Below are 26,902 nucleotides of genomic sequence, written 5' to 3'. Positions count from 1 at the left end.
TGCATTGCTGAAGGACAAATTCACTTGATTCATATTGTTTCCGGTCACCTTTACAAATCCTCAAAATAAGTCTACGGTTCTGCCCACTGCTAACAAGAAATTCAGTGAATCGCACCTGAGGTCATTTTTTTTCCCAGGAAATGTTTTAAAAATAAATAAATAAATAAATCTCTCTCCTCACAGTCCCCATTACCCAGTGCACTGAATAACTCGACGCACACAAGCAGAGAGCGAGCCTTTAAAGGAAGGGCCGAGGAGATGGATTTACACAATCATACAGCTCTGTTGGAGAATGTGGCAGGTTTGAACAAGACAAAATATAAGTCAGGTAAAACCTCTCAGTATAAAGTAGAGATGCTAAAAGCCCAGGACTTTGAAAGAAGAATTAATTACTCCTATATTTGGAATGTCACGACTTATATACATTCGGTGCTTACGAGTTAAAGCCATTTACTGGCCTTGATAGACAAGCTCTGACAGAACACTAATCCGGGCTATCCCATCCATCCATCAATCCATCCATCCATCTATCCATCCATCCATCCATCCATCCATCCATCATGCCAGGTATTCTGCCCCCTGAGACCAGCAGTCCAAACACTGCTGGAAACAGGGAACTAGGGGGATTTGGGCCATTGACAGGAAGGACGACTACAGGATGAGGCCTAGCAGAAGGCAAACTCACGCACATGTAGAAAACCTCAAACCTTCTGCACAAGACACCAGTGTCACAGCAGACCAGCTGCAGGAATGTCTGCTACCTGGGATCATCAATCCCTGAAAACAGAAAGCAGAAGCCCAAATCAAGATGATGGTCAACATGAACCCAACCCACCAAGCATGGACCTGCTGGCAACTGACAAGCACAAAGAAAACTGACCTAGTCAACCTACTCCCACAACACAAACATAAAACCATCTAACCCATACGCTCCAAGAGCAAAGACGATGACAGAGCTCTGAAAATTGCTCACTGCTCTCCTTAAATAAGGGTGGGATCAGCAACGCAGATCAAGCTCAGTTCACTAATCAGGGTCGGGTGTGACATGGCGTGTTGCACAGCGGTTTACAAATGCATGCAAATGCATAAACTGAAGCTGTCGCACCTCTATGGGAGTATATAGATACTGAAGCGCTGTAATCCTAGCTGGACGCAAGCAGAGCACGTTTGACATTTCACTGCGCTACACTGGTAGGTGAAATATTTGCTGAATGGTGAGCAGGAATGCACTCAGACGGCTGGCCCGTGGAAATATCAAAATTCGATATATTTTTTCCGCTCCGTAGGGAGCGCAAATGGGATGCAGAGAAGGCATGAGAGAGAGCAGTTGTCACCTAGAAATGCCTTCATGAATACTAATTGCTGTCCGAGGGAGGTCAGAATGAGTCCCATTGATAAGGATGTACAATGGAGAAAGGGCACAGGGGAGGCAGCAGAATCCAATTATTTGACTTTTCTTCTAACCTTTTTTTTTTTCTGATTGTCCACATGCTTCTCTGGGAAACGGAGGTTACAGCTTCTACAATGCAGTCCTTGTGTCTGGGGCACCAGGCCAGAGAAAATTTCCATGTACGCTCCTTCCTTTCTGCAGGACACGGTGCAAGATCACAACTCCAAGCTGTAAGAAAACAACACCCCAGTTCTCACCTCCGAATGCGGCGATCAAGAGCAAAAAGATGCAACTGACGATGTTATTAGGTACAATATACCACTGGGTGTAAGATTTACAATGCATGGATTATGCCACAGGAATTCAAAGAATTTCTCCAAAATTGGTAATTTAGACACCAAGAGCTTCTCCTCCACATGATAGAAATGTTCTAAACAGGAGCCTCATTTTTAAATGCAAAGGTCATGTTTACTGGAACAATGGACAATCCAAATTTCTGCACAAAATAGAAGTCTATTGTCTGCAAAAATGAACAGGTAGCAGCACATGTTGGCTCAGCTCGGGACACTGAAAATCATTTTCAATCAATCATTCAAACGTTCCACTTCAAGGTCCCAATCAACTTTCATAATGACGCACAGTCCCCTTGTTAGCAGGAATCATCACTGCACTATTCCAGAGAATTGGCCATTGAATGCCATTTAATCAGTCAATGAGTTTCCACAGGAAAACAATGCCACAATGTAAGCTTACCAATGAGCGACAAATTCCCTTTGTCAAAGCAGAGGATTATAGAAATAATTTAGTCCCAGTATCCCATGAAGCAAAATAATTACCAAAAAAAAAAAAACACAAGCATTAAAAAGAAAATGAGAAATCCTTTACAAAGGGAATTCAAACTGGCATTAAGAATATATTTAATTATATGTAGCCACAATAATATGCATAGCACTGAAAATGTGTGACATCGCACTTGGCATTAAGGATGCTCTTCAACTCTCTCTGATATCGCAACACATATTCAAAATGCTGTGCATTAAAAAATTATAAAATATGTTTAATATTGTATGCCATCATATTAACATGATTAAAGAAGAAAATGAACGCGTGAAACGCACGCAACATTAACACACTAATCTCAGTATCGGCAGAGACAGCAGGTCCGGCACAGCAAACAAAGGTTTTCCATAAAGGCCAGTTTGAGGAGTGTCCATGTCTCCCTAAGAACACTCAGCCCCCCTTCCGTCCACGCCGCGCTCACTCTCCCCCCATTACCCGTCATTCTTACATTGAGCCACGGCTGAAAGAGCACGCTGGGCAAACAAGGGAAGCTTTGCACTTTCTAATTAACATCTGGACCATTGAGGAGAAAAGAGCTGTTTGCGTGCCTCTTTCGGCCTGGCACAGCTTGTGTATCGAACAGAAGCCTGCCGGCTACAAGCCAGGGGAGAGCGAGGGAGAGGCAGAAGGAGATAGAGAGAAGATACTGCTCGCAGACAAAGCCACTGTCCTTTGAAGTTACTGCCAGTGTCTCTCAAACTCGGCCACCAAGCCCACCGCAAGGAAGCTGACGTGTTAATGGCTCAGTAAACGGGAACGAGTCCGACGCTTCACTGGTCACGTCAACTAGCAGGTCAGGCTTTTGCTTTTCTCTACAGAGGTCTTTGGGGATGGTCTCTTACCAGAGGTAAGGGGTTATATGTTCAGTTTATTTACCAGGACATGCCAACAGAGTCTAATGTTTACATCTCTGTGGAGATGGCAGTGCTGAGCTGAAGTGCTAGTTGCGCTTCTTCGTGCCACATGCATGCCAGTGTTCACAGCGATGGCAGGTGCCGCTTCGGTTCGGAAGGCTGAGGCTGATGTACGGCTCTGCAGTCTGCATGAGAACTTAAACTGCCCGCAGGTGATGATTACGGCCGTTTGCATTGTCAAAAACCGCCCCGCAGCTTGGAAGCCGCCGCCGTGCTGGTGTTACCCGCTAAGGGGGGGTGCTGAACACGCCTGTCTGTCATGCAGCCTGCAGCAGCCCTGGCGCTCGTCGTCACCTGCTTCACTTGGACGTCAGCCCTGCTGCAGCACAGACAAAGTGAGCAGCTGAATCCGCAGGCGTTCTTGAAATACACATTCAAAAGACAGGGCAGTGAGGTTTAAGGAGATCTGAAATTTAGCGGCTCAGGTACTAGTTCCAGTGGAGTCCTTCATATTTAAGCCTTGAATGGACCCCCCCAAACCAGGTAACTCAACACCCCCCACCCCAAAAAAAAAAGACAGACGTAAATGTAAAGGGCTTTGGAGAAAAGTGGAAGTAATAACCAAATGATTGTTACAAATGAAATTTGCAAATGACTGCTAAGAACCATTTAAATTTACAATAGATAAATAAATAATTAAAAAGCCACTGAAAAAACCTTACCAACAGCTTAATGTGTTAAACACACACACAGGGAAGCATAACTAGACATTTAGATATCAGTTTCAGGATGGCTGGCTGACAGTTTCAGAATAAAAAAAAAAAATCACAAAATTAACTTGATGGAAACTTGTTTACATTTGCAAACTGTCTGCAGCTGCTCATAAGAGACTGCAGTACCTGCTGGAGCCCCCGGTTTACGCGGAAATCTTGGTGCGGCGAGGGGCGAGCGTCACTCTGCCATGTCTGCTGCAAAACAAACTGACCTCGTACAAAGTCAAATGGACGAAACTGGAGCCGCTGTCGCCTGGAGTTGAAAACATCATCCTGATCAGCAACGGGCTCGCACAGAAGGGCTACGGACCGCTGGGACCCCGGGCCTCGTTACGGCGGGCTCACGCTCTGGATGTCTCCTTACGCATCGCGGGCCTGCAGTTAGCGGACGAAGGCAGGTACCGCTGCGAGCTGATCAACGGCATCGAGGACGAGAGTGTCGAAATCACCCTGAGGATAGAAGGTATAAATCGAGCCTTTCGCTGGGAAATATACTACATAATAAAGTGTATGTGTGCGACGACTAATGATAAAACTGCTGAGATGTAGGCCAGCTCTGGATTACATTGACATACTTCAATACATAACAGAGATGCTAACTTTGGTCAGCTGGCTGGAGTGAGATTTTCAATGCGAGACAACTCTGCACACGCATTTGCATGTATGTAACAATTTTATCACCTTGTAAATAGTTCGTAGGGTTTGTAAACCTCCTCAAAGCTTTTGATGTAGCTAATTTTAGGTTAGTAATGGAATAATACATATTTGCCGTAAGATTTCTTGCGTGAGGGTGCGAGTCTGAAAGAGTGAATGTCACACCAGATGCGTGACAGGTGGCGACCCTGACGTAATGTTTCTGCCTTTGAATGGAATATGCATGTATTTATTTGTTTGTTTTTTTACAGGAGTTGTGTTTCCATATCAGAGTGAGAAGGGTCACTACAAATTTACTTACCGAGATGCAAAAGAGGCGTGTGAGAGTCAAGATGCTACACTGGCAACATATCATCAGCTCTTCAAAGGTGAGCGAAATGGTATACGCTTGTGTGTTGGGTATTTGTACTATCTCCACATCCTCCACTTATTCTTGTCATGGTCATGGGGGACTTGGAGCCGAGGCCACACAGGGCACATGGCAGGAACTCACCCTGGACGGGATGCCAGTCAATCACCACGCACACAAGCAAACCCTCAGGATATTCATATTAATCCATATTATTAATCCAGACTTAGAGTTGGTCCTCTTTGTCCCGAATCATGTTATTAAGTAAAAACGTAATTAGTTATAAATTGTGACAAAGCTATTTCAGCGTAACAGAATGACAGCTCTGAACTTGTACGCCTGTATGCTTTTCCATTTTGTTTCCCTGTCATTATCTGTACATATATAATAAGATTATGTGATTGTAATACTTCAGACTGATGATTATGACTAAATCTGAAGATATAAAATTAAAAACTGATAAATGTAGAAGATAGTTCATAACTTTAGTTCTGTTTGAATGGAAGGAACATGACAAGTAGGCAGTGGCACTACATGATATTGAGCCGTATTTTCCTTTGCAGCCTGGACAGAGGGACTGGACTGGTGCAATGCAGGATGGCTAAATGATGGGACGGTCCACTACCCAATAATCCACCCGCGTGAACCCTGCGGAGGGAAGGAACTTCTGCCAGGGATACGTAGCTATGGGCCCAGAGACAAGACCCGCGACTATTTCGATGCGTTCTGCTTTACCTCCATAACCAAAGGTCAGGTGGCTTGCAAGACAAAGTGGTCTTTAGGGTTAAGGCTAGGGTTAGGGTTAGGGTTAGAGTATGGGGTTAAGGATAGGGATTGGAATAAAGCAAGGGTTAGGGTTAGGTTTAAGGCTAGAGTATGGGCTGGGATTGGTCATGTTCATAACCTGGGGACTGCTTGTAGCATTGCTGTGATGGTTAAGATTAAGCCATTAGTGTTTGGGTTGGCAGAAGAGTTAGGGTTAGGGTTACTGACACTTTGGTTAGGGTTAAGGTTAGGTTTGAATTAAGGATAGGATTTGGTTTAATAGTACAGTCTTAGAAAAGAAAGACTTGGAATTTTTGTATAGACTATCCCCAGCTTACAAGAACCTGCACCTCCAATCAAGGTTTAGAGATAAATAAGTAAATGTGTGTAAAAACAAATTTTGGGTGTCTGTACACATGCCATCGCTCCATTATCTAATGGGAGCTGCAACCAATACGACAGTTGCCATGGAAAATTCCCCCTGTATGGCAACACGAGCACCTCAGCCACTCAAGCATCTCCCAATCAGAGGTCACTTCATAACATTCTCACCTAAAAGTCAGTGTGATTACCCTATTCTGACATATGGCCATTTCAACATACGACCTGTCTGTTGGAACGGGACCCAGTTGTAAAGCTTTTCCCAAATGTACCTTTTCCCGTAACATTTGTTGCTTTAACTGATAGCCTGTAGATTGTACCTTTAACCGAGAGATGTACTGTTCACCTCTTAGGCAAGGTGTTCTTCATCAGTGAGAAACTGAGCTTTACGGAAGCGGTACGCAGCTGCGAGGCCCGAGGAGCTCAGCTAGCCCGCGTGGGGCAACTCTACTCAGCCTGGCACTTCCAGAACCTGGACCGCTGTGACGCGGGCTGGCTGGTGGACGGCAGCGTGCGCTTTCCCATCGCCACCCCCAGAGGGCGCTGTGGGGGCCTGCAGGAGCCCGGCGTTCGCAACTTCGGCTTCCCCAACAAGAGCCAGACCCTCTTTGGGGCCTATTGCTACCAGTAGAGGGTGGGGGCTACCAGGACAGCCAATGGTCTCCAAGCTCAGAGGGACTGCTGGACCCAAGATGCTTTAAAGAGGCTTATATGTTGCAGTTCTCTTTCCACGGGCAGTATGAATGTTTTCAAAAGAAATGTATACACATCACTAGGTGAATACGATTTTAGGTAACGCTTTACATTAACTGCACCTTCATAATGCCTTTATAATATACATTAATAGCGAACATTATATGATTATAATGCTTGTTAGTAATATATATTTTAGGTGTCAGGTATTGATCATTGAAAGTATTGTGAAAGGTATACGTTATGCTGCTTATGAACGTTCTATGAATGCATTATAAAGGTATTAAGAAGGTGCAGTTCATACAAAGAGTTATGTGGTTTTGATTATATATTTTTTACCTTGATTGGCACTGGTTAAAAAATCAAGGATCATTAAATAGTACACGTGTTTGTGTATATTACCGTACCAGAGATGATTAATGGAAAATGCCACCTCCCGTCTTCTAATCGTTTATTATGGTCACGGCTATGGGGGGGGGTCTGTTCCATGCAGTACAGGACACAATGCACACCTAAGGTGAGATGCTACTCCATCATGGGACACATATTCACACATACAATCATACTCTATGAATTTAACTGTATGTCTTTGTACTGCAGAAATTCATGCAATATGGGGGGGGGGGCATATTCCACACATACAGCAGAGGCAGAGGTGTGAATTATCATTGCTACCCACTAAGCTCCCCTGCCGACAATGTAAATTGCAAATAAAAGCAATTTACTATGGTCAACTGACTTGACTCTACATGCTGCTACTCCAGTAAATGATGTAGACACCAACGCAAAGCAGGAAGAAGAATTCAAGGAAGTTCAATTCTCAATACATTAAATACAATGAAAGCTACAGTAGTATGAGGATAACATTCTGTGTTTTAAGATTAGCCCTAAATGTCATTTTCAGCATTCTGTCGTCACACGAAGTGTTTGTTACTTGTGAAAGACTTCACGTCTTCATCATTAATTCATAACATCCTAATCCTGCATTTTTTAGGGCACTAAAAACAGGCATCTGTTTAAATGTATTTCTACGATGACTTTAGCTCCACCAAAACTGAGACCTGCCATTTATGTTTATACTGCAAAAAAACGTTTTGCTCTTAAAGAGATCGCCGAACCCTAAAAGCTGTTGTGTTTAGTATCATGCTGCTGAGAATTCCGAAGCCAGTAAATAACTGAATTATCAGCTTAGAAATGACAGTGAGGCTGTGTTGTTCCTGCTGAATATTGAATGATAAACTGTCAAAAATCTCCGACTTTGTACGGCCTTTGTGTTGTGGCGTCTTTTAAGGGACCTCGTCGGCTGCCTCGCGCTTTGTATGTATGTTTTCAAATTCATAATTGTCATTGAAGATGCTGTAATCCAGACGGCATTGTGTCTGCAGAGCTGGAAATTTGATGGGAAAATACCGGAGGGGGTGGAATAAAGATGCAAGATTCTTATCCACCCACTGCAGAAGCCCAGTGACAGGGCATCTTTGTCGTGTTAGCATTCTTGACCTTAAAATAACTGTCCCAACATCTCTTTTGCACCGCAGTATGTAAGGTTAAAGATCAATAGCCTAGCTGAGCTACTCGGTAATAAAAACTACGTAGTAACAAATATTATTAGTATAATATCTTCTGTAATAATTACTTAATTACATTCAAGCAGATTATACTAGAAAAATACATTTCCAGGCAATACATTCCCAGTGTTGCATTAAAAAAAATTCCAGTATCAAATTTTCAATGGTCGCTATAGTAAAGGTTTATTAAAATAATATCCAGCCCTAAAAAACCAGCAGAACAGTTCAGATTAGCTGTTAAACCTTCTCTTGATCTTGAAACTTTAAAACTGTAGCATTCATGTCGCACGCTAAAGAGCATTTTCATAAACATTTTCGTTTTATAGGCCAGCTGTGTTGAACAGTCAATTACACGATAAGAGGAACAAAAACATCCATGTTTTTCAGTTACTTATGACTTACATTTTCAGTTCTTAACCCTTAAAACAAATATGCCTAATTACACAATACGAATGGTGTGTTGCACTGTACACCTGGGTTTCTCCCACTGGGGGATCCGATCTCACTGCCAAGCTCACATTCAGTACACAGTTAATTTGAAAATAATATGAAACCTGCAATCGGAATTTCCTTGAGTTGAAGTTGTATTTTATTTTGGCCTACATGACCTCTGCTCATTGTTTTTGTTTTAGCTTAGGCAATAACTGGGATTTTTGGTTTTAGTTGAAGAAATTCACATGCAATACAAAAAAAAACACTATAGTAAAACCCTTAAATTTTCATTTGAGCATATACAGAAAATAAGTGAAATACCTTTTTATTAAAATTGAAACAATATTACTACATTTTATTTGAAAAGAGAGGCATAGGTACAGTAATGAATGTTAGCAGCTTTAAATATTTAATGGCTACAACTGTATTATAACAAAGTTTACTGGTAGAAAATGGGGACATATAATGCAATTGGGAAACAATAGCCATAAAAAATAAACTATCCATCCATCCATCTTACAACCACAGGGAGCTCAGGAGCCTATCCCAAGCAATGTAGGGCACGGGGCAGGGGTACACCCTGGGCGGGATGCCAGGCCTTCACAGGGCACGGGGCAGGGGTACACCCTGGGCGGGATGCCAGGCTATTACAGGGCACAGGGCAGGGGTACACCCTGGGTGAGATGCCAGGCCTTCAAAGGGCACGGGGCAGGGGTACACCCTAGGCGGGATGCCAGGCTATTACAGGGCACGGGGCAGAGGTATACCCTGGGCGGGATGCCAGGCCTTCACAGGGTACGGGGCAGAGATATACCCTGGGTGGGATGCCAGGCTATTACAGGGCACGGGGAAGGGGTACACCCTGGGTGGGATGCCAGGCCTTCACAGGGCACGGGGCAGGGGTACACCTTGGGTGGGATGCCAGGCCTTCACAGGGCACGGGGCAGGGGTACACCCTGGGTGGGATGCCAGGCCTTCACAGGGTACGGGGCAGAGATATACCCTGGGCGGGATGCCAGGCCATCGCAGGGCACGGGGCTAGGGCATCCCAGGCAATCATTGACTTTATTTTTTAATATTAAATAAAGCCAACCTAGCTTAACCTAACCAAACCTAATGTAACCTAACCTACCGTAACCTAACGTAACCCAACATAGCGTAACCTAACCTAACCTAACCTAATTTAACCTAACCTAACCTACCGTAACCTAACCTAACCTAACGTAACCTAACCTACTGTAACCTAACCTAACCTAACCTAACCTAACCTAACCTAACCTACTGTAACCTAACCTAACCTAACCTAACCTAACCTAACCTACCATAAATTAACCTAACCTACCGTAACCTAACCTCCTGTAACCTAACCTAACCTAACCTAACCTAACCTAACCTAGCGGGTCCATTTAAAAGAAGGAAAAAAACAAGATGCAGAAACAGGGATTTTACTATTATTTTGTTGACAGCAGAGGCAAACCAGACAGCATATTTTTCTTTCCTAGTGTTGCATTTAAAAGCTGGACGTTTACATTTTCAATAGCATATTTTTTTTGCACATTGGAGCAACTTGAGCGTATATTGTTTCATCTAATTAAGATGTGCAGGAAACTGCATTTCACTGGAAACTGTATCTTACTGGAAAGGCACCCATCAGAGATATTTTTTTCCAATATAAACGGCGGTGAGTGGCTCAGCAGGAAAAGCATCTGTGCCTGTGATCAGAAGGTCACCAGTTTGAGCCCCAGCCTCAGCAGGACGGACACACGGAGCCCCCAGCTCCAGGGGTTCCGCACGCTGGCCGATCCTGCGCTGTGACCCCCAGGTTTGCTCTCATCTGTCTGTGTGTTTCATGGACTGCAAGATAGGGTAGGCAAAGGGAATTATTCCATCCGTGCTCATACTTCTTCAGATGGCAAATAAAGTATCATTTCAATTGTGTGGATCTGAAATGGTGTGGGTGAGGTGATGGCAAGTCAGCGTTGAAAGATAAAGCGAAAGGAAATTACATTGATTAAAACAAATCTATATAATAAGCCAACACTCACTTAAATCTTTGCTGTGTGCTATACGGTCATTATAGAACTGTTAATTTACAGAAGGATCAGCCTTTGATGATTCTGGATGTCCTTACTTTTAAATAATAGGGACTCATAATAGTGGGCGTCCATCATCATCCAAACCGAATCAAAAAATTGAATTCTAAAAAATCTGGATGATAAAAACCTTGCATCCTATAGAGAGTATAATTGTGCTCCTAAAGTATAATACTCTGTGCAATCTAGCAAAAATACATTGTACTCCTAAATATCAATACTGTCAAGAACTAATCACACTGGAACAGACTAGGTGAAGATCTACAGTTGGGACAGAGGACTACATGCAAAGCACATTGGGACCAGCTAACAAAATGCGCAAACACTCATCTGTGTTCAGCTACAGGTAACAATATTATTTAGATCCCTTCTGAACACCAGATCACGACTAGGAAGCTTAGAAAAGAGTCTTAAACTTGTCTGAGACAAGCGATGGGAAGGGATGGATTCACAGTAGGGCATATAGATGAGGTCTAGATGTTCCAGTTTATGTCCCGAAACTCTGCTGCAGCCTTCCTTGTAGTTGTATCCTCCACAATGATTCCACGGCCTGGTTGAGACTCTGTGGCCTGGTTGTCTTCTGCTGAGTTCACTGAAATCAAGAAGTCGAGCAGTCATCCAAAACGGTGATGTGTTAAAGACGACTACGGCATTAAAAATAACAACTGTAGCATTCTGAACTAGAATCTTACACATATATGCTGGCCTATTCATTATAAGTCTATAATTACTCCTGATGGCATGAAATATCTTCTATATTCTCACCTGGGACACACATGAACTGAGGCTCCTCCCATTGGCCATTCGGTAGACACTTGATGATGGGATTATGTCTTGGCAGGAAGCCATCGACGCAGTAGTAGCGGACCATGGAACTGACTTCATGATGCGGATGTCCCTTGCTGAACACCTGGGTGTTAGGAAGAGTGGGGGGCTCACCACAGAAGGCTGTTCAACAAAAATGCCAGAGGACAAGTCAATACAAATTCAGACAATGCTTCAACCCAAAGAACAAAGATCACACTGAAGACTCTGCAATAAATGTATTGAAGTCGGTTTCATAAAATTGTACATATCAATGCATTTCAGAAATGGAAGTCAATGTAACCCTATCATATATTGCAGATACCATAAGAAATACATGAATTGTATTTCATTCTCCATGAGCACCCTCTTCATGTCAAGAATTACCTGATGCTGATAGACATTTGCATGCACCCACAGCTGACTCACCGGTACCCTTTTTGCAGATGTAAGAGAGATGGTAGTTGCAGGGTACATCGCTCCACCGCCCTCCATCCTGCCATACCATCACTCCACAGTCCTCTCCAGACAGGAAGTAGCTGTCTGGTTGCCCAGTTTTCCAGTTCTCATACAGCTGGAACGACATGTGGCATAGGTTAGTCAGTAGTAGTATTTTTCCCTCCAAAAATGCTCATTGTAGTTACTGGTTAATTTACAAATATCTGTATGATTTTCTGGAGGTTGAATAGATAACGAAATTTGAGCTGACCAAGGGGCTTCCATCAGACCAGTCAAAATCCCCTTCTATGGTTCTGTCATTGAGTCCTATCCACTGATAGTCCCTGTAGTTATCTTAGGAGAGAGACATCGCGATGAAAAGATGCTTTCAGATGCAGTAAGTGCTGCAGGAACACAAGATTAGGATCAGACTTCTCACACAAGACATAATATAAAGTCGAGAGCATTAGAGACCCATTTTTATTTTGGCAACACAAAAATGTGGGCTTATCGCGTACAACATCAGTTTTCCAAAGGGGTAAAGAATAACTTGAACTGGTAGACGAGCCGGTCAATGAAGTTGTGTAAAGGCGCTGGCTTTCTGCCAAAAGGGGTATGAAACTGAAAAAAACCAAAAGCATTTTGTTTTTGTTACAATGGGTTGCCAGGTCCATGGGAATTTGTCTGTGAAGTTCACACCCACGTAGACGTACAAAACTATCGGAATCAGCCATGTTGTGTTACACATCATGGGAAAGTATGCAATCTAAAGTTTTACATGAAAACAGATTTTATTTAACATTTTCTTTTACATATTAATAGCATTATCCAACTGCTAGGAGATCGAACATCAAACTTAGACTTTTAGATACATACGATTTTGGCATTTTAAATATCATATTTTACAAGTCAGTTTTATGATAGCCATTACATTCACACTGAACTTCACCGTACTCAATAAACTATAGTTAACTTTAATCAGAGGCCATGATTCCTTAGAGACCTGAAATCCTTGTCTAAAATTATTGCTGTAATGCAATTTCTGCTGTTCTTAATAAGGGTCAGACAGGAGCCGTGCATAGCAGAGATATCTGCCCTACTGTAGATGAAGTCCTGCTCCTCCGGGGTCCGGACGGACGTCAGGTGGCCTCCGTGCGCCCGGCAGTGCTGCTCCGCCTCCTCCCAGGCCTGCTGGTCGGTGAAGTGTCTGTAGCAGAAGCCCTGGAACTTCTGCCAGTCTGCGTCACATGGAGCTAGATCTGGCATGGAGACAGAGATAGACAGAGAAAAACGAGAGAGAGCAGGGGAAAGATAAACACGCACAATGGGAAGATTTATACTTATTTTTTTCTGGAATACATCATCAAGATAGATGCAGTGAAGGATTGCAACAATGCAATTTATTATTTTTTCTATAACAAATATATATGTTATATATATGTTCTTATGTTCTTATGTTCTTATATTACGTTTTGCTCTGTGGTGGTATCCCATCTGCTCCATCAGCTGAACTATTGAAATAATACCATTTACATCTGTACACTCCTTACAACCATTACATCTGCCGCACTGCTACTGTAAACTTGGACAGCATTTACAGTACATGCACTTCCACAGTATAGAGCTAAAGACAATTTATGTAGTGCAAAAGACCATTCCTGTACAATTACCAATAATTTAAGGGTACATTACAACCTATATTTCCTAGCTAACATAACAAACACTCACATTGGGTCCAGGGGGAAACGTTATTTCATTTCACTGAGTACTTGTACACGGCTGAGATGACAATAAAGTTGTACTTGACTTGGCGTTCGCCTGCCTTGTGCCTCAAGGACCGAGGAGGGTCTTACGATTTGTTTGAAAATTTGAGCATCATCAGATATTATCGTGCCTTGCCAAATGATTGTTTGGCGTGCTTCCTATAGGTTTTCAATATCGCAGAAGCAAGTCATTAGCTAGCGACGTCACTGTGGTACCACTCGTGTATCACAGCTGACAGCCTTACTAGCTGCAAATCTATTACTTCTGCATGCATCTCATGGTGTTAGAATGAACGTGCACCCTGAGAGTAATTGTAAGGAGCACAATGAGTAATGCTGTAATATAAGCAGCAGAGAATGTGAAGCTGACACCTCACCAGTCTGACAGAGGTGCCCCCCGTAGGTCGGCAGGCAGAGACACTTTGCAGAGGCCCCCACCTCCACGCAGGTGCCTCCATTGGCACAAGGATTCCTGAAGCAGCCACCTGAAACAGTCAAGACATTTCAAGAGATTACTGGAATCAGATGACTGGATCATGAAATGTCTTCCCAGTGGTTTAATCAATTGTGTCATTATTTGTACCAATGAACAAGAAAATTAACATAAATTGCTATAATTTGTAGGTGACACAACGCCCTCAAACCTCAAAGGTTGGGGTTTTGAGTCTTATCGAACATTTTACAATATTAGGTATTGTTCTTCTATATGACCTAACAAGTTGTTTGGAAGTATCCACTGCTCTCTCTCTCTCTCTCTCTCTCTCATCTCTAAGATTTGCTTACTAGGCTAGTTATTAATCATTCTCACTGAACAAATTAAACATTTGTAGACGCAATGAAGCTGTCCTAGATATCAAGTGCTGTAAATGGTAAAACAGTACCCACTTCTCTTAACTGCTTCAGATCTTCAAAAAAGTCCATGCCACCACAAGCTATGCGGCATCAAAGTGAAGCAAAAGCACTGCACGCAGTGATGAAGACTGTAAGATAAGTCTGGAAATTTCCTGCGGACCGGAGGTGCTCTCGTCAGGGCGTGATATCGCAGAGGCTTTCGTTGCAGCTGTTTTATCCGACCCCTGCTGTGGTTCAAAGTGGCCCGACCCGAATGGAATGATAACTTCTACTATATGGTCGCTGGGTCTACTAGCTTCCACCTCTGCTGCCTGATAGGGAAAGGTTGGTCCAACCAAGGTAAAATAGGATAGATGTGGTCATCAAACTGATGGTGACATCATCAGGTCGGACCTCATTGTGGGCCCCAGGCAATTTGCAGGACCCAGACACCAAGGATGTGTATAAGAAACTCTCTGTAACTTCAACAGGAACTGACCCAAAGCCTGAGATACCTCCAAGGACTGCAGAGCCAGTGGACGATTCTATTGCTGCATGTCCTGATGCCTCCACGTCGTCTGATGGAGCAGATGAGTCTGGCCACATAAGGCCAAGCGGTTTCTGTCTGGATTCTGCACCTGTCAGCAATAAATTATATGCTTATTAATGCAGAATCTTTCCTGCCATACACTATAGGTGTGACATTATATTCTAGGTGGTAATGAAGATGACATTATATACATTCATTCAGGCTTCTTTAGCTGTAAATGGCTATTTTCAAAAAACCTGATAAATAAAGAGAAGTGACTCACCAATAATTAGACAAAATCACAGCCCTATTAATCTCCTATTGTCCACAAATTACATTCTTTAAATGTAAAACGCTCCAGGCAAAACCACTTAAATCCACAAAGATGTGATTAAACAAGGAGAGGTGCAACACAATGTTTACGTTTATGCGTTAAGAATTTTACCTGCAAAAATGTCAGCAGATTGACTTTGGTGGGAAGACATGACCGGATCAAAGCTGCCAAGAAAAATCTCCTTAGAATCGCCTGACCCAGTGGGTATCTCCACAGATCCATCCACAGCCTCCTGACCCGCCTGCTTCACTGGAGAAGAGGAATCCGGCAACGCAGCACTAGACTGTTCCTGCGCAAAGTCAGTCCCTGATGGAGATGTACCGTTAGCTGAATGTAGCCAAACTGTCCATACATATAACAGCAAGTACCACTGTTATTAAAATACAACTATTATAAACAGAAAATCACAACACTAAACCAATGGACAGGAAAGATAATGTAAAGACTAAAGAAGAATGTGCCCAGAATCATTCTTGATTCAGTGTGAAACTAGTAACCAGCTTTCCAGGATATATAGAAGATATACATTGCAACAAATCTTTTTAGGAAAAATTTGAGGGCAAAGGTAAGGAGGTAAGGAACATGTGCTGGCAGTGCGTTCCTGCACCCACCACGAGACGAACCACCTGTGGCTGGTGATACCTCAGCACCACACCGGTCCGAATGGACCGGCGTGAGTTTTTTTCCAGTGGCTGGAGTGCCAATCCTGCCACCAACCCCTAAATTTCCCTGTAAGTTGGAGGACCTCAAAATTTGAGAAGCTGACAAATTTTTTAATAATTGCTTTGAAAAGGAAATTAATCACAAAAACTATAACCCAAACCAGTAGAATAATCCATAGATCTATCTAGTAGGAAAATTCAAACGTAAGTGTTAAAAAGAGTTGGGGGTTCTTGAAATGCCCGATTGTTCTTCAATGGAGTTTGGGCCTAAGAGAAAGGAATTACTGTGTTTTTCACATTTACATTTTACATTACATTATAAATCTTTACATCTATATTAATAGCATACTTAACATTTTATTATACCTGGAGAAAACACAGATGACCCACCAGATTTAGATGTCTGGACATAGTCCAGAGTGACAAAAGATTCTGTCTTCTGAGTTGGCAAAGTGCCCGTGTTCCTGAACTCCTCTGGGGCTGAGATGTTGTCCTCTCTATACACGGCTTTAACATCATCCCCAGTCATGGCCGATTTGGTAGGAGAGAAGCTGGCAAATGGCTCTGCAGTGCCCTCTGGTGGAGCGCCCACTGTGGTAGACACCAAATCAGAGGTCTGTGGGTAAGGTCCAGAATTTACGCTCATATCTTGGTAAGATTTAGCAGTCCCAGAAGTTTCATTAAATTTTCCTAACATTGCCTCTTCGTATTTCATATCTTCCTTAGAGGAAGATGGCTTTGGGCTGCCAGACAGTAAGCTTGTTTCTTGCTCTCCATGAGTGAGTTCTGCTTGGGTAAAATTAGGTGTGACTGTGGTTCCGTCTAAACGTGCTTCTGAAGTGTTGCCACCGGGGCTGGAACTGTCACCTAAATGTTTAAAATCTGTACCGCCTGTGGTCTGATTTGTCTTAGGCAGAATCTTACTAAGTTCAGTGTTGTCACCAGGAACTGTAGATGACGTTGTCGGAGTATCAGAGCCCATATTTGTCTCAGGCGTCGGTTGATGAATGGAGCCACCAGCAGTAATTTCAGATAGATGGACAGGATCACCTGATTCCAGATTTGTCTCGGGCATATCCTGATAATGTTTTGAACCATCACCAGTAATTTTATTAAAGCATACAATAGTATTGAACTCTAAATTTGTCTGAGAAACATGCTGATAATGTGTATTGTCGCCAGCAGTAATTTCAGACAGAAGTACAAGATCACCTGATTCCAGATTTGTCGCGGGCATATCCTGATAATGTTTTGAACCATCACCAGCCATTTGGTTAGGGGGGTTAATGCCACCATTTTCAAGATTTGTCTGTGTGACACGTTGATTATGTTTGGAGTTAGCAGGCATTTCAGATATAGGATCACTAGATTTCAGGTTCATTTTTCGATAACGTTTTGAGTTACCAATAAGCATTTCGGGTGATATAGCTGTAAGAACTTTCAGATTTGTCTCAGCCAAGGGCTCATGGTTTATGGCTCCTTTCATAAGAGCTTTGGCATCTTTGGACTCGGGCGCAGGGGTAGCAAGGTTCTGGGAGTCGGTGGGCGAAGACGTGTCCACCAGAGAAGTTACGGTGTGCAAATTCCTCATTGTTCCTTGGTCTTCTACCTGTCCACCAACATGGCCACCCCCGTTTGGCTCATTCTCCTGACCCAAGATGATCTCCTGCAGGGGTCCCATCATTGCCATTGTCCCTCCATTTGTCTTCTCGGACTTTGTCTCCATGCACTCCTTCGAATCATCAACTGGGGAACTCTTTGGGCCTGTCCAGGGAGAGAAATCATTCGCATTAATAAAATCATCACCGTCATTTACCGTTATAAATGTCGTAAACATACTTCTTGACCACGCTGTTACTCTACCTTGGAAACAATAGACACTGTGGAGGGTGTGTGGCTCAGGGAAGCTTGTCTGGTTGCTAAAACGGTAGATAGTCTTGACACCAGGTGTGGAACCTCTACAGTTTTCTCTTGAGTCCCCTACTGGGTATCGCACACTGCCATCTGCAAGCCAGCCAGGACTGCAGTGGTGGAGACCATCGTTCCAGGCTGCATAAACCTGAGCCAGTGTAGCCAGGTCCGTCCCGCCTGCCTGACAGTAGTCCTGGGCTTCTTTGAAGGTAAGGTGCTGAGGAGTACAGCTGTACAGTACTTTTCCTACAGGAAAAAAAACATTGACGGCATGATTTAACATAATGGATTTACAGTAGAACCTGTCACAGATAATATTACAGTGTACCTGTGCCTAAGGCACATGATGCAGCAATAGAAATCCCTGAAAACCTATCGAATAAGGCCGAGGTTTACTAATAATATAAAATAACTCTAACCACTGTAGGTTTCATACATCAGAGCACATATCTATAAAGTTTAGATGAACTATAATTAGCAGGAAGTAAGTACTAGTTAGGTTAGCTTGTTAGAAAAGCAACCTATTGGAGAGTTAAGGTTTTTTTATGTGTCAGCTTGTAACAGCCACGCTAATAATAAAATGGGTTACGTGTGTACGGAGTTTGCATGGGGTTTCCCCCACAGTCCAAAGGCGTGCGGAGGCGTCCTGGGTTGTTCCCTACCTAGTGCCCATAACTTCCGGGATAGGCTCCGGACCCCCCCGCGACCCAGTAGGATAAGCGGGTTGGAAAATGGATGGATGGTTACTTATTTCCAACCTGTAGCCTGACTGCAGTGCAGCATTATTCAACAGAGGTGGCAATTCCAGGTCCAGAAAGTGAAAATGATTTAGACCATGATTTACTTTCAACCAATCATAAAGAGTCACAGTCACAGATACTCATCTGATTGGTTGAAAGTAAATCATGGTCTGGATTTTTACTTTTTGGACCTGAAATTGCCACCTCTGAAAGTTTGTCATTCTCAAGGATTTAACATATGTACAGGTAGAACTGCTTCTGAAGGATGAGTCACTGCTATGCAGTGGGTCTTACAGCAGGGTATTCTAGTAGGTTGCATGTTATAATGTGAACATTTAAATCTATTAAATAAACAGATAAGGGTTCCTGTGATGTATCAACATAGTGAAAGAGGCCATACAATCCCATTACCAGTGACGTCCTCCACGTAGCAGAACACATCCCAAAGCTCTGAGGGATCCCTCCCTGTGTAATTCCACAATCCTCGTTCCTTTTCCTTGTCTCCAAAACAACCTTCTTCAGGGAACTGGATAGGGTTTCTACAGAAGGAATACACAGCTAGGATTCTCTCATAGAAGTTACTGGTGTGTGAGAACCTGGAGTGAAATTTAACTGCGTCAATTGTAGTATTATGCTACATGTGAACGCAGAACCTCATTCCAGTCCTGTTACTTTTAAAGAACAAAATAGAAATTAAATAAACATACTTCTGTGTCTATCACACTAGCAGCCAAAACTGTCTTACAGTGATGTCTTCAGTGACATACGTCTGAGACTCTTTGGGGCGATTAAGGGTTAATGCAATTTGCAGGTTGGGGGGGGCACGATGGATGACTCAGAAGACTGTACTGCTGCATCACCAAAGTCAGAGGCTAATCTCACCACTCCTGTCTGTGTGGAGGTTCCCACCTGTTCCACCTGTGTTGTGATGGGTTTCCTCTTGCAGTCCAAAGACAAATAGTCTAAATTGGTTATTTGGCATCTCTCATGTGCCTGTGATGCATTTGTGCATGTATCCAGCAATGGACTGGCATCCTACCCGGGCTGGACCCCAGCCTTGTGCCATATACTGCTTAGGGGCCTACAGACCTCCCCATGACTCTGACCACGGTACGCAGTTAGAAGATGGATGGGATTTGTTGGGTTCATTCCAATACTTTATATCCGCAATATAACATCCAAGGAAAATAGCTGGCCTGGCTTGTCACATTGGTAACACCGCAAAGGAACAAAATAGGTTGGCTTGTGTCCACTTTCTGGCACTAACCGGACAGTCTGATCGGACACCCAGCCCGCAGTACACGGCTCAGGGCCGCCTTGATAGCCTGCTAGGAACTGGGCTGGGGTGGCCATTCGGGCTCCAATATCCTCACACGCAGTCTGGGCCTCCGGAAATGAGAAGGCATAGAGGCTGGAAGCATGCCGGTAATGAAAAACCACTCCTGTTACGAGACACACACAACAAATTTGCAAGTAAGTTTGCATAGCTGGCCGTACAAACCACTACTCACGTTCTGTAAATGGCTTCAGGTAATTGGCACTGACGACAGCCGGTATTGTGTCGCTAAAATAGAGAACATTACCAAGGCAGACTGGAACATTGGTAGCTGCAGACAGAAAATGTCTGCCAATTAAGAGAGAACATTTATCCTAATAAGTCACTGTGGTCTATAAGAGCCCTGGATTCATACTTTCTGAATGTTGTTATGGTAACATGATGCCATGTCTGAGAATGCTTCCTTCTTGGCATTTTGCATCCGGATAATGAGTCCTGTCTCAGTGTTAACACTCACCACAGTGCAATGGTCATCATTAGTGCGCCCTCATTCCACAGTCACCTACATTGCCATTAAGGAGTAAGTCGGCTGCCTTGTTACCAAGGCAACCGCCTCCACGTTTTTACCTTTGACCTTGACAGGCACTTGGTCATAGGAGTCCTCCAGACCCTGCTGAGTCATGCAGCGGTAGACACCCGAGTCGTTGTAGCGCAAGCCTTCCAGCCTCAGGGTGAGGTTGGTGGAGGAAGAGAAGTAATTTGGCAAAGAGGCACGACCTTTGTAGACTTCGCTGACCTTCACCCTGCCCCCCCGGGCCACCAGAATCTCTGTCTCCAGGCCGGATGACAGCACGCTCCACTTGACCAAGGGCACGGTGTGGACGGCTTGGCGGCCAAAGGCAGTGGGTGTCTCTGCTAATGACACGAAGCATGCCAGTGTAATGGAGCTCCCCAAGACGGCCGACACAGGTGGAGTCTTACTGACAGTCACCTTCAGGAGCCTGGAATGATCTATTTGATAGGATATAAAAAGAAAGAAATCATTAAGATTTTGCAATATTTCAACTGCCGCAAATCATAGAGTGCATTATTATTATTCTGCATTATTATTATAATGTATCTGACCCATCTTATCACATGCGAAACCTTGCCGTATTCTGTACAACGGTTATGCTGTGATTATTTATGCACAGTGAACCCAAAGGTATACATCATACAGATTCATCCAAAAATGCAAGTCACCAGATTCCTGGTCGGGGACAGAAGAGGACGCCAGGGAACAGATGGCAGAGAGCAGCAGTAGAGGGAACATTCCTGATCTGCAAAAAAAGAAAGGACAGGCTGGATGTAATAGGCCTGCGTGCTGCTAATAGAATATGTAGGGTTTGACAGATAGGGGGCTGGAGAAGGTCACTTCACATCCGCGTCGAATCGCGTTAATGTATGAAAATGTGCAGCTCATTAAAGACTGCTGAACTCATCTCTGTTTGACAGGGTAGGAGAGAGTCTGATTATGGGGGGGGCATACCTTAATAAATTAAATACAATACAAAGGTCAATTTATTGGAGGGGATGAATTAAGCCAAACTAAATATTGGGGGAGGGGGGGGTTACCCATCACCCCCAGTTCCTACATTTCTGTCTGTGTTCATGGTTATTGTGACACACGAGCAAAGAATTAACAGGTCGGAGGTGAGAATAAATATTCAAAAAGTGAAAAATGTGAAAATACTTTTAAAACTTAAAAGGAGTATGGTATATAGTATAGAGTACAAATACTTCTTAACAGATCTCAGGATTAAAAGATGGATGGAAGTGACCATGACGCGAATGTGTGTGCGCGCTAATCCACTATTTTATCTTAATTTAAAATTAAAAGCTCTTCTGTACGAGGTGAGGCACTGCCCCCATATGAGAGGTAATTCAAAATCTCAGTTTCTCAATCAACTGGACAGCTATCTTATCTACTGTTCATTTCTTAGTATAGTAGTATAGCTTATCAGAATTATATTCTATCAGAATAAAGAATTCTACTATAAATTTTGCATTGAACTATAAAATAAAACTAGCTGTTCCTGTATTGTAGAAAAGGTGCTTATAAATAATGAAACTAGCAACAGATAAGAAGACAGATTATACATATAATACCAATATATACATATTGAAAGAAACTACAATCAAACATTCAAATAAAAGTAGTGGTTAGAGAATTAGGTATAATACAAAATCTGGATACAGTCAATCCTATATTGCATTTAGTTGTGTTTCCATTTAACTAAAAAAGAATTAATGTTCTCTCTGGTCCAAAAATATCCAGATAATTATAGGATTTGTTTCACTATTTAATGAAGGGGCTTGAGGGCTGGTCGTCTTGGGAGGAGAGAGTCAGGTGGATAAGAGCCGCACATCCCACCTGCTTTCCGTTCCACGCTGCCCTTTAAGGACTCTCTCCTGAACACCAAGACACCACAGAAGTGATTCTTAAATACACTCACACATATTTCAAGCTGAAAATGCTCCTTTTGTGTCTGTGTTCCACCGCTCTCTTATGATGGAGTGGTGGCTCTGAGGCTGGGGATCTGTGCTAGCAACCGGAAGGTTGCTGGTTCGAATCCCGTGAATATCAGGAGTGATTATACTCTGCTGGGCCCTTGAGCAAGGCCCTTAACCTGCAATTGCTTAGTCCTGGGTATGATATTAATCTACATCTAGCCTTATATGGAGGTATTCCAACTTACAGGGAATGACTTGCTGGCAGAATTGGCTCTCTGGCCACCAAGAAAAAAGAAAATATAAAAGGTACTGAGGTATCTCCTGCCGCATGGCTGCACTCAGGTTCTCATCGCTGAGGTGGTTCGTTGTGTGGTGGGTGCAGCAATGCATCCATCCATCCATCCATCCATCCATCTATCTATCTATCTATCTATCTATCTATCTATCTATCTATCTATCTATCTATCTATCTATCTATCTATCTATCTATCTATCTATCTATCTATCTATCACCATGGAGGGACACAGTGCCTGCAAGTCATGGGAGAAGATGAAGGTCAAACTGAGTTGGCCAGACAGAGAGACGGTTTTCTTTCACTTTTCAGGCTAAAGCTGCAAGTCACCTCAAACTAAATAGTCTGACACCCTGAATGAACTTTCGCCGCCAGCACACCGAGCTTCTCCCTGCCCCAGCAGCGCACCTGTTCCTCTCTTTCTCGTTCTCTACATCTCTCATCCTCTGGCTCCTCTTTTCAGCGAGTCTTTTCGTAGCATAGACAAGTTCTCTGGGCAACAAACATACGCCACAGTGTATGCAGGTCTGCAGGACAACCAGCTGAGGGGTCTGAGTTATGCAGAGACGTGGCTCATTTGCAGTCTCACAAGCTGACAGGGCAAAACAAAAACAGCTGCTGGCCTCTTCAAGGGCACAGGGACAAGGCTACAGAAAGCCTAAGACGACATTCAAGAGAGCAGAGCACACCGTCAAAATAAAACCATCATGGAAGGGCTGCTGTTTACGAATATTTGCAGGACCATCGACGTTATTAATAATTAGTGTGTAGAAATACAGGATTTCTTTCTTTTAAAGAGCATTTTTTTCTCTTTCTTTTGGAGTCTCATCTGGTGACTCTCTTATTAGGAATATAGCCGGACACTAACTCTGTATGCATTGAGGTCTCCTGGTGCTTTATTCTTATGCTTATGTGAAATGGTGTCTCTATACTGCCCAGAAGTATGAAAGCATGTGCCCTGTGATGGGTGGTGCTCCTTCAAGTGTGTCACCTGCCTCATGGCCTGTGTTTCCTGAGACACACCACCGTCTTAAATAGGCAGTTATGGAAGATGAATGGGTGGGTGGATGGAAGGATGGATGGATGGATGGATGGATGGAAGGATGGATGGATGGATGGATAATAAACAAAATCCTTCCATATTTCTATTATATTTGACACAACAGAATCAGGATAAAAATGCACCAACAATAGATTTCATAACTGGAGTGACTCATTTGAAAATGTGAACTAACAAGCATTTCGATTTTCAAATGAAGTGAATACAATATCATCAAAACCAACAAGGTACGAGTGGAAAAAAATGCAAGAAAAGTTTTAGCACTATTTAAGCGTCAACAGCGATGCGGCAGACATGTTTCTACCGTTTAAAGAACAGCAGGCAGAGATGCAAAATCAAGAAGTGATCAAATAAAACTGACTCTTCGGGCAGGCAGGACGTTAAGGGAAAATGTCGGACGGCTCCCAGAGCTAAAGAGACCAGTCACTGACTGCAATGTCAGTTCCTGTCACATTCATGTCTTACATCATTATCACCATCGGAGGAGAGCAGAGCTGAATACAACATCACCAGCTCTTCACCTTCTCAAGGGCTTTCTCAATAAACTTTGGTGTGATGGGCAACAATGTGACTCACCAAAGTATTCATGTGTATCCTGTCCGGTTCCTTGCTATAGTGTTTAGCTAAGGAATGAAATATAAGGTTTTGCCCTAAAGCTATAGTCCAAACGCAATATTATGCCTTATCAACATCATCCTTTCCTGGTAAGTGTTATATCGCTAATGATAGTGATAATAAAGAAGTTTTGAAATTCAGCTGTCAATCGCTTCTCATTTTAGGTTTCATTTCAGTACAGTCTTTTGTATTCAGAAATATGACATTTTATATCTAAAAGACAAATGTCGCCCCCCAAGTGCACCATCAGACTCTGCCTATGCTCCTCCATGGTGTTATGTGTACTTAAGGTGTATTAAAGTTCATTACATTCAATTTTCTACTCTTTTTATTATAGACTTATGAGAATCTTGGAAATTAAGTAGAAAGTCTAAGCACTTTGCAACTAATTTACAAAATGAATGATAAGTCAAGAAATATGAAGTGCAGTGATCCCTCGCACTCCATCAAGTAAGAAACAAGCATCTGGAACATCACAGCTTCCTCAGACAAGGAAACATGAAACTTTTATTCCTACCAAATGAAGGTAACTTGCCAGTAGGAAAGTGTAGGTTGCTTGTACATTTGTGGATTTTCTTATGAACAATGCGGCTAACATACAGTCTGTTTCTCTATCCAAATTAGATTCTATCTAGAATTCTGTGTAAATTAGAATCTAATTTCAGTGTCAAAAATTGAATTCCCCCTTGTGGGTCCCCACATAAAAAATAACAGGTTTTTATCACATATGTTCCCCACAATGTAATGTATACCTGGACCACACACACACACACACACACACACACACACACACACACACACACACACACACACACACACACACACACACACACACACACGCACACTATTCACCAAAAGAATACAGTACCTAGCCTGACCAGTCAGGGAGTATCATTTTAAACTTGCATTGCATTGTACTTCATAGCACTACACTCCATGTAGCATATTAACAGGGTCACATATGCATTTGTATTTCATTAATGAAGCAAAATAAGTACATTTAACAGGCCTAAATGTCAATGACAAAGATAAATACAAGTCAGTCCTAGACATTGTTCATATTTCCCAATGAAAGAAATAACCTACAGTCAACAGTTATTTTCAGAAGAAAATGTTTGCTCAGAAAACTGTCAAGGGCAAAACTTAAGACATATGATGAGAGTATTAATTTGTTGATATAATAAATTAGGTGTACAGTGTAATGACCTCTACAAATAGTCAACGTCATAAAATATATGTACACCCTAATGCACCGTTAAGTGTCGTATATCCTGCAGCGCAGCCTGAAAAACACACAGACTACCGCACTAACATGGAGCTACGGACCTTCCTCTGTATGAATAGCAAGAAAAAAAGCGCAAAGTGTTTTTTGAACTTTTCAGATCATCAACTCGAAAGACGATAAAATCGAGCTTACGTACCTTATTTCACAGTACACTTGAGGAAAGTCTTCTTTACCTTTCGTGTCGGTATTTTCTTCTCTACAAAGGAAACTGTAAAGCGACCGGTAGCGCACGACAACCAAGTCAATGCAATGTAACCCAGCCTTTCGTGCGACGAGAAGAGGTATCAGGAAAGACCTTTGCTGTCAGTGTAGACGAGGGCGAAAGGAAAGATGCGGAGACAGAGAAGGCAAGGAAAACATCCCTTATAAGCCGATTGCGTGGATTCGCCGGTGAATGGAAACTAAATGGGGATGACAGGGTGGTGAAAACAATCTAAGCACATCACATGCATCTGTTTGTAAACATCGAGCATGGTGGATGACTGGGATTCATCTTAAATGGAAAATGAGGCATGCAGAGGGTGGCGAATTAAGACGTTATTCAGGTCATACCCTGAATGTTAAAAAATGTGCAGACACAGGAAATCGAGGAAGCGTCGCTGGTGCTGCGTTGAAGCCTCGTGTAATAAGTCCTCTGAACATCCTGTGGTCTGTCAGTGCCCAGCCCCAGAAGCCGTAGGTTAATGGTTAAATTACATGTGGGATTTTTGTTATCGAGCTGGACAAAAAAAGGACAGCCCAAGTATGCCCAAGAAAGTGTTACTAACTACGGAGCAGGTCAACGATAGACAGATTAAACGTGAAGAAGCGGGGTCTTACCAGAAGGAAGTGAAATCATTCCCCGCTACTGCCAATATTACCGTGTACAAATTCAGCCGTCGAAAACAAATCAAACTGTTTACCAAAAGCGGGACACTGCACTCCACCAAGATGTAGACTGTACTTGTACGGGATTCATAATTTAATTGTCGTTCCAGGTCCTGTCAGGTAAATAGATGTGTTGTTCTGTTCTGTACACAGAAATGTACTCTCGACTTTTCCCCTCTGATTTAATATTTATAAATCTAGTTTAATAT

General features: G+C 42.9%; 2 protein-coding genes across 18 annotated transcripts; one reads left to right on the top strand and one right to left on the bottom strand.

Moving 5' to 3' along the window:
• Positions 1-2,669: 2,669 nt before the first annotated feature.
• hapln2 (hyaluronan and proteoglycan link protein 2) lies at positions 2,670-7,952 on the top strand. The gene is made up of 6 exons (XM_049027035.1): positions 2,670-3,023; positions 3,340-3,479; positions 3,961-4,320; positions 4,763-4,879; positions 5,424-5,609; positions 6,360-7,952. Exons 2-6 carry the CDS (start codon positions 3,404-3,406, stop codon positions 6,635-6,637), a joined length of 1,017 nt encoding a protein of 338 aa, XP_048882992.1. The 5' UTR covers positions 2,670-3,023; positions 3,340-3,403; the 3' UTR covers positions 6,638-7,952.
• A 499-nt stretch (positions 7,953-8,451) lies between these two features.
• bcan (brevican) lies at positions 8,452-26,788 on the bottom strand. Of its 17 annotated transcripts, none has more exons than XR_007399936.1 (17): positions 26,379-26,784; positions 25,963-26,126; positions 21,323-21,399; positions 20,708-21,091; positions 20,072-20,246; positions 19,216-19,343; positions 18,017-18,310; positions 16,544-17,917; positions 15,603-15,797; positions 15,144-15,266; positions 14,175-14,282; positions 13,135-13,293; positions 12,306-12,388; positions 12,026-12,170; positions 11,558-11,740; positions 9,655-11,384; positions 8,452-9,607 (listed from the first exon to the last, which is right to left on the bottom strand). XR_007399936.1 is itself a non-coding variant. In XM_049026807.1 (17 exons), exons 1-17 carry the CDS (start codon positions 26,466-26,468, stop codon positions 11,266-11,268), a joined length of 3,468 nt encoding a protein of 1,155 aa, XP_048882764.1. In that variant the 5' UTR covers positions 26,469-26,784; the 3' UTR covers positions 8,452-11,265. The 17 variants fall into 17 exon arrangements, 10 of the variants coding, with proteins under 10 accessions (XP_048882764.1, XP_048882765.1, XP_048882761.1 ...); XR_007399933.1 differs by having other exon boundaries at positions 8,452-9,977; positions 10,008-11,384; XR_007399932.1 differs by having other exon boundaries at positions 8,452-9,977; positions 10,013-11,384.
• Positions 26,789-26,902: the final 114 nt, after the last annotated feature.

Source organism: Brienomyrus brachyistius, chromosome 9 (genome assembly GCF_023856365.1).
Source record: "Brienomyrus brachyistius isolate T26 chromosome 9, BBRACH_0.4, whole genome shotgun sequence".
NCBI classification, from domain to species: domain Eukaryota; kingdom Metazoa; phylum Chordata; class Actinopteri; order Osteoglossiformes; family Mormyridae; genus Brienomyrus; species Brienomyrus brachyistius.
The sequence above is the reverse complement of the archived record's forward strand: the minus strand, read 5'-3'. Positions and strand labels throughout refer to the sequence as shown.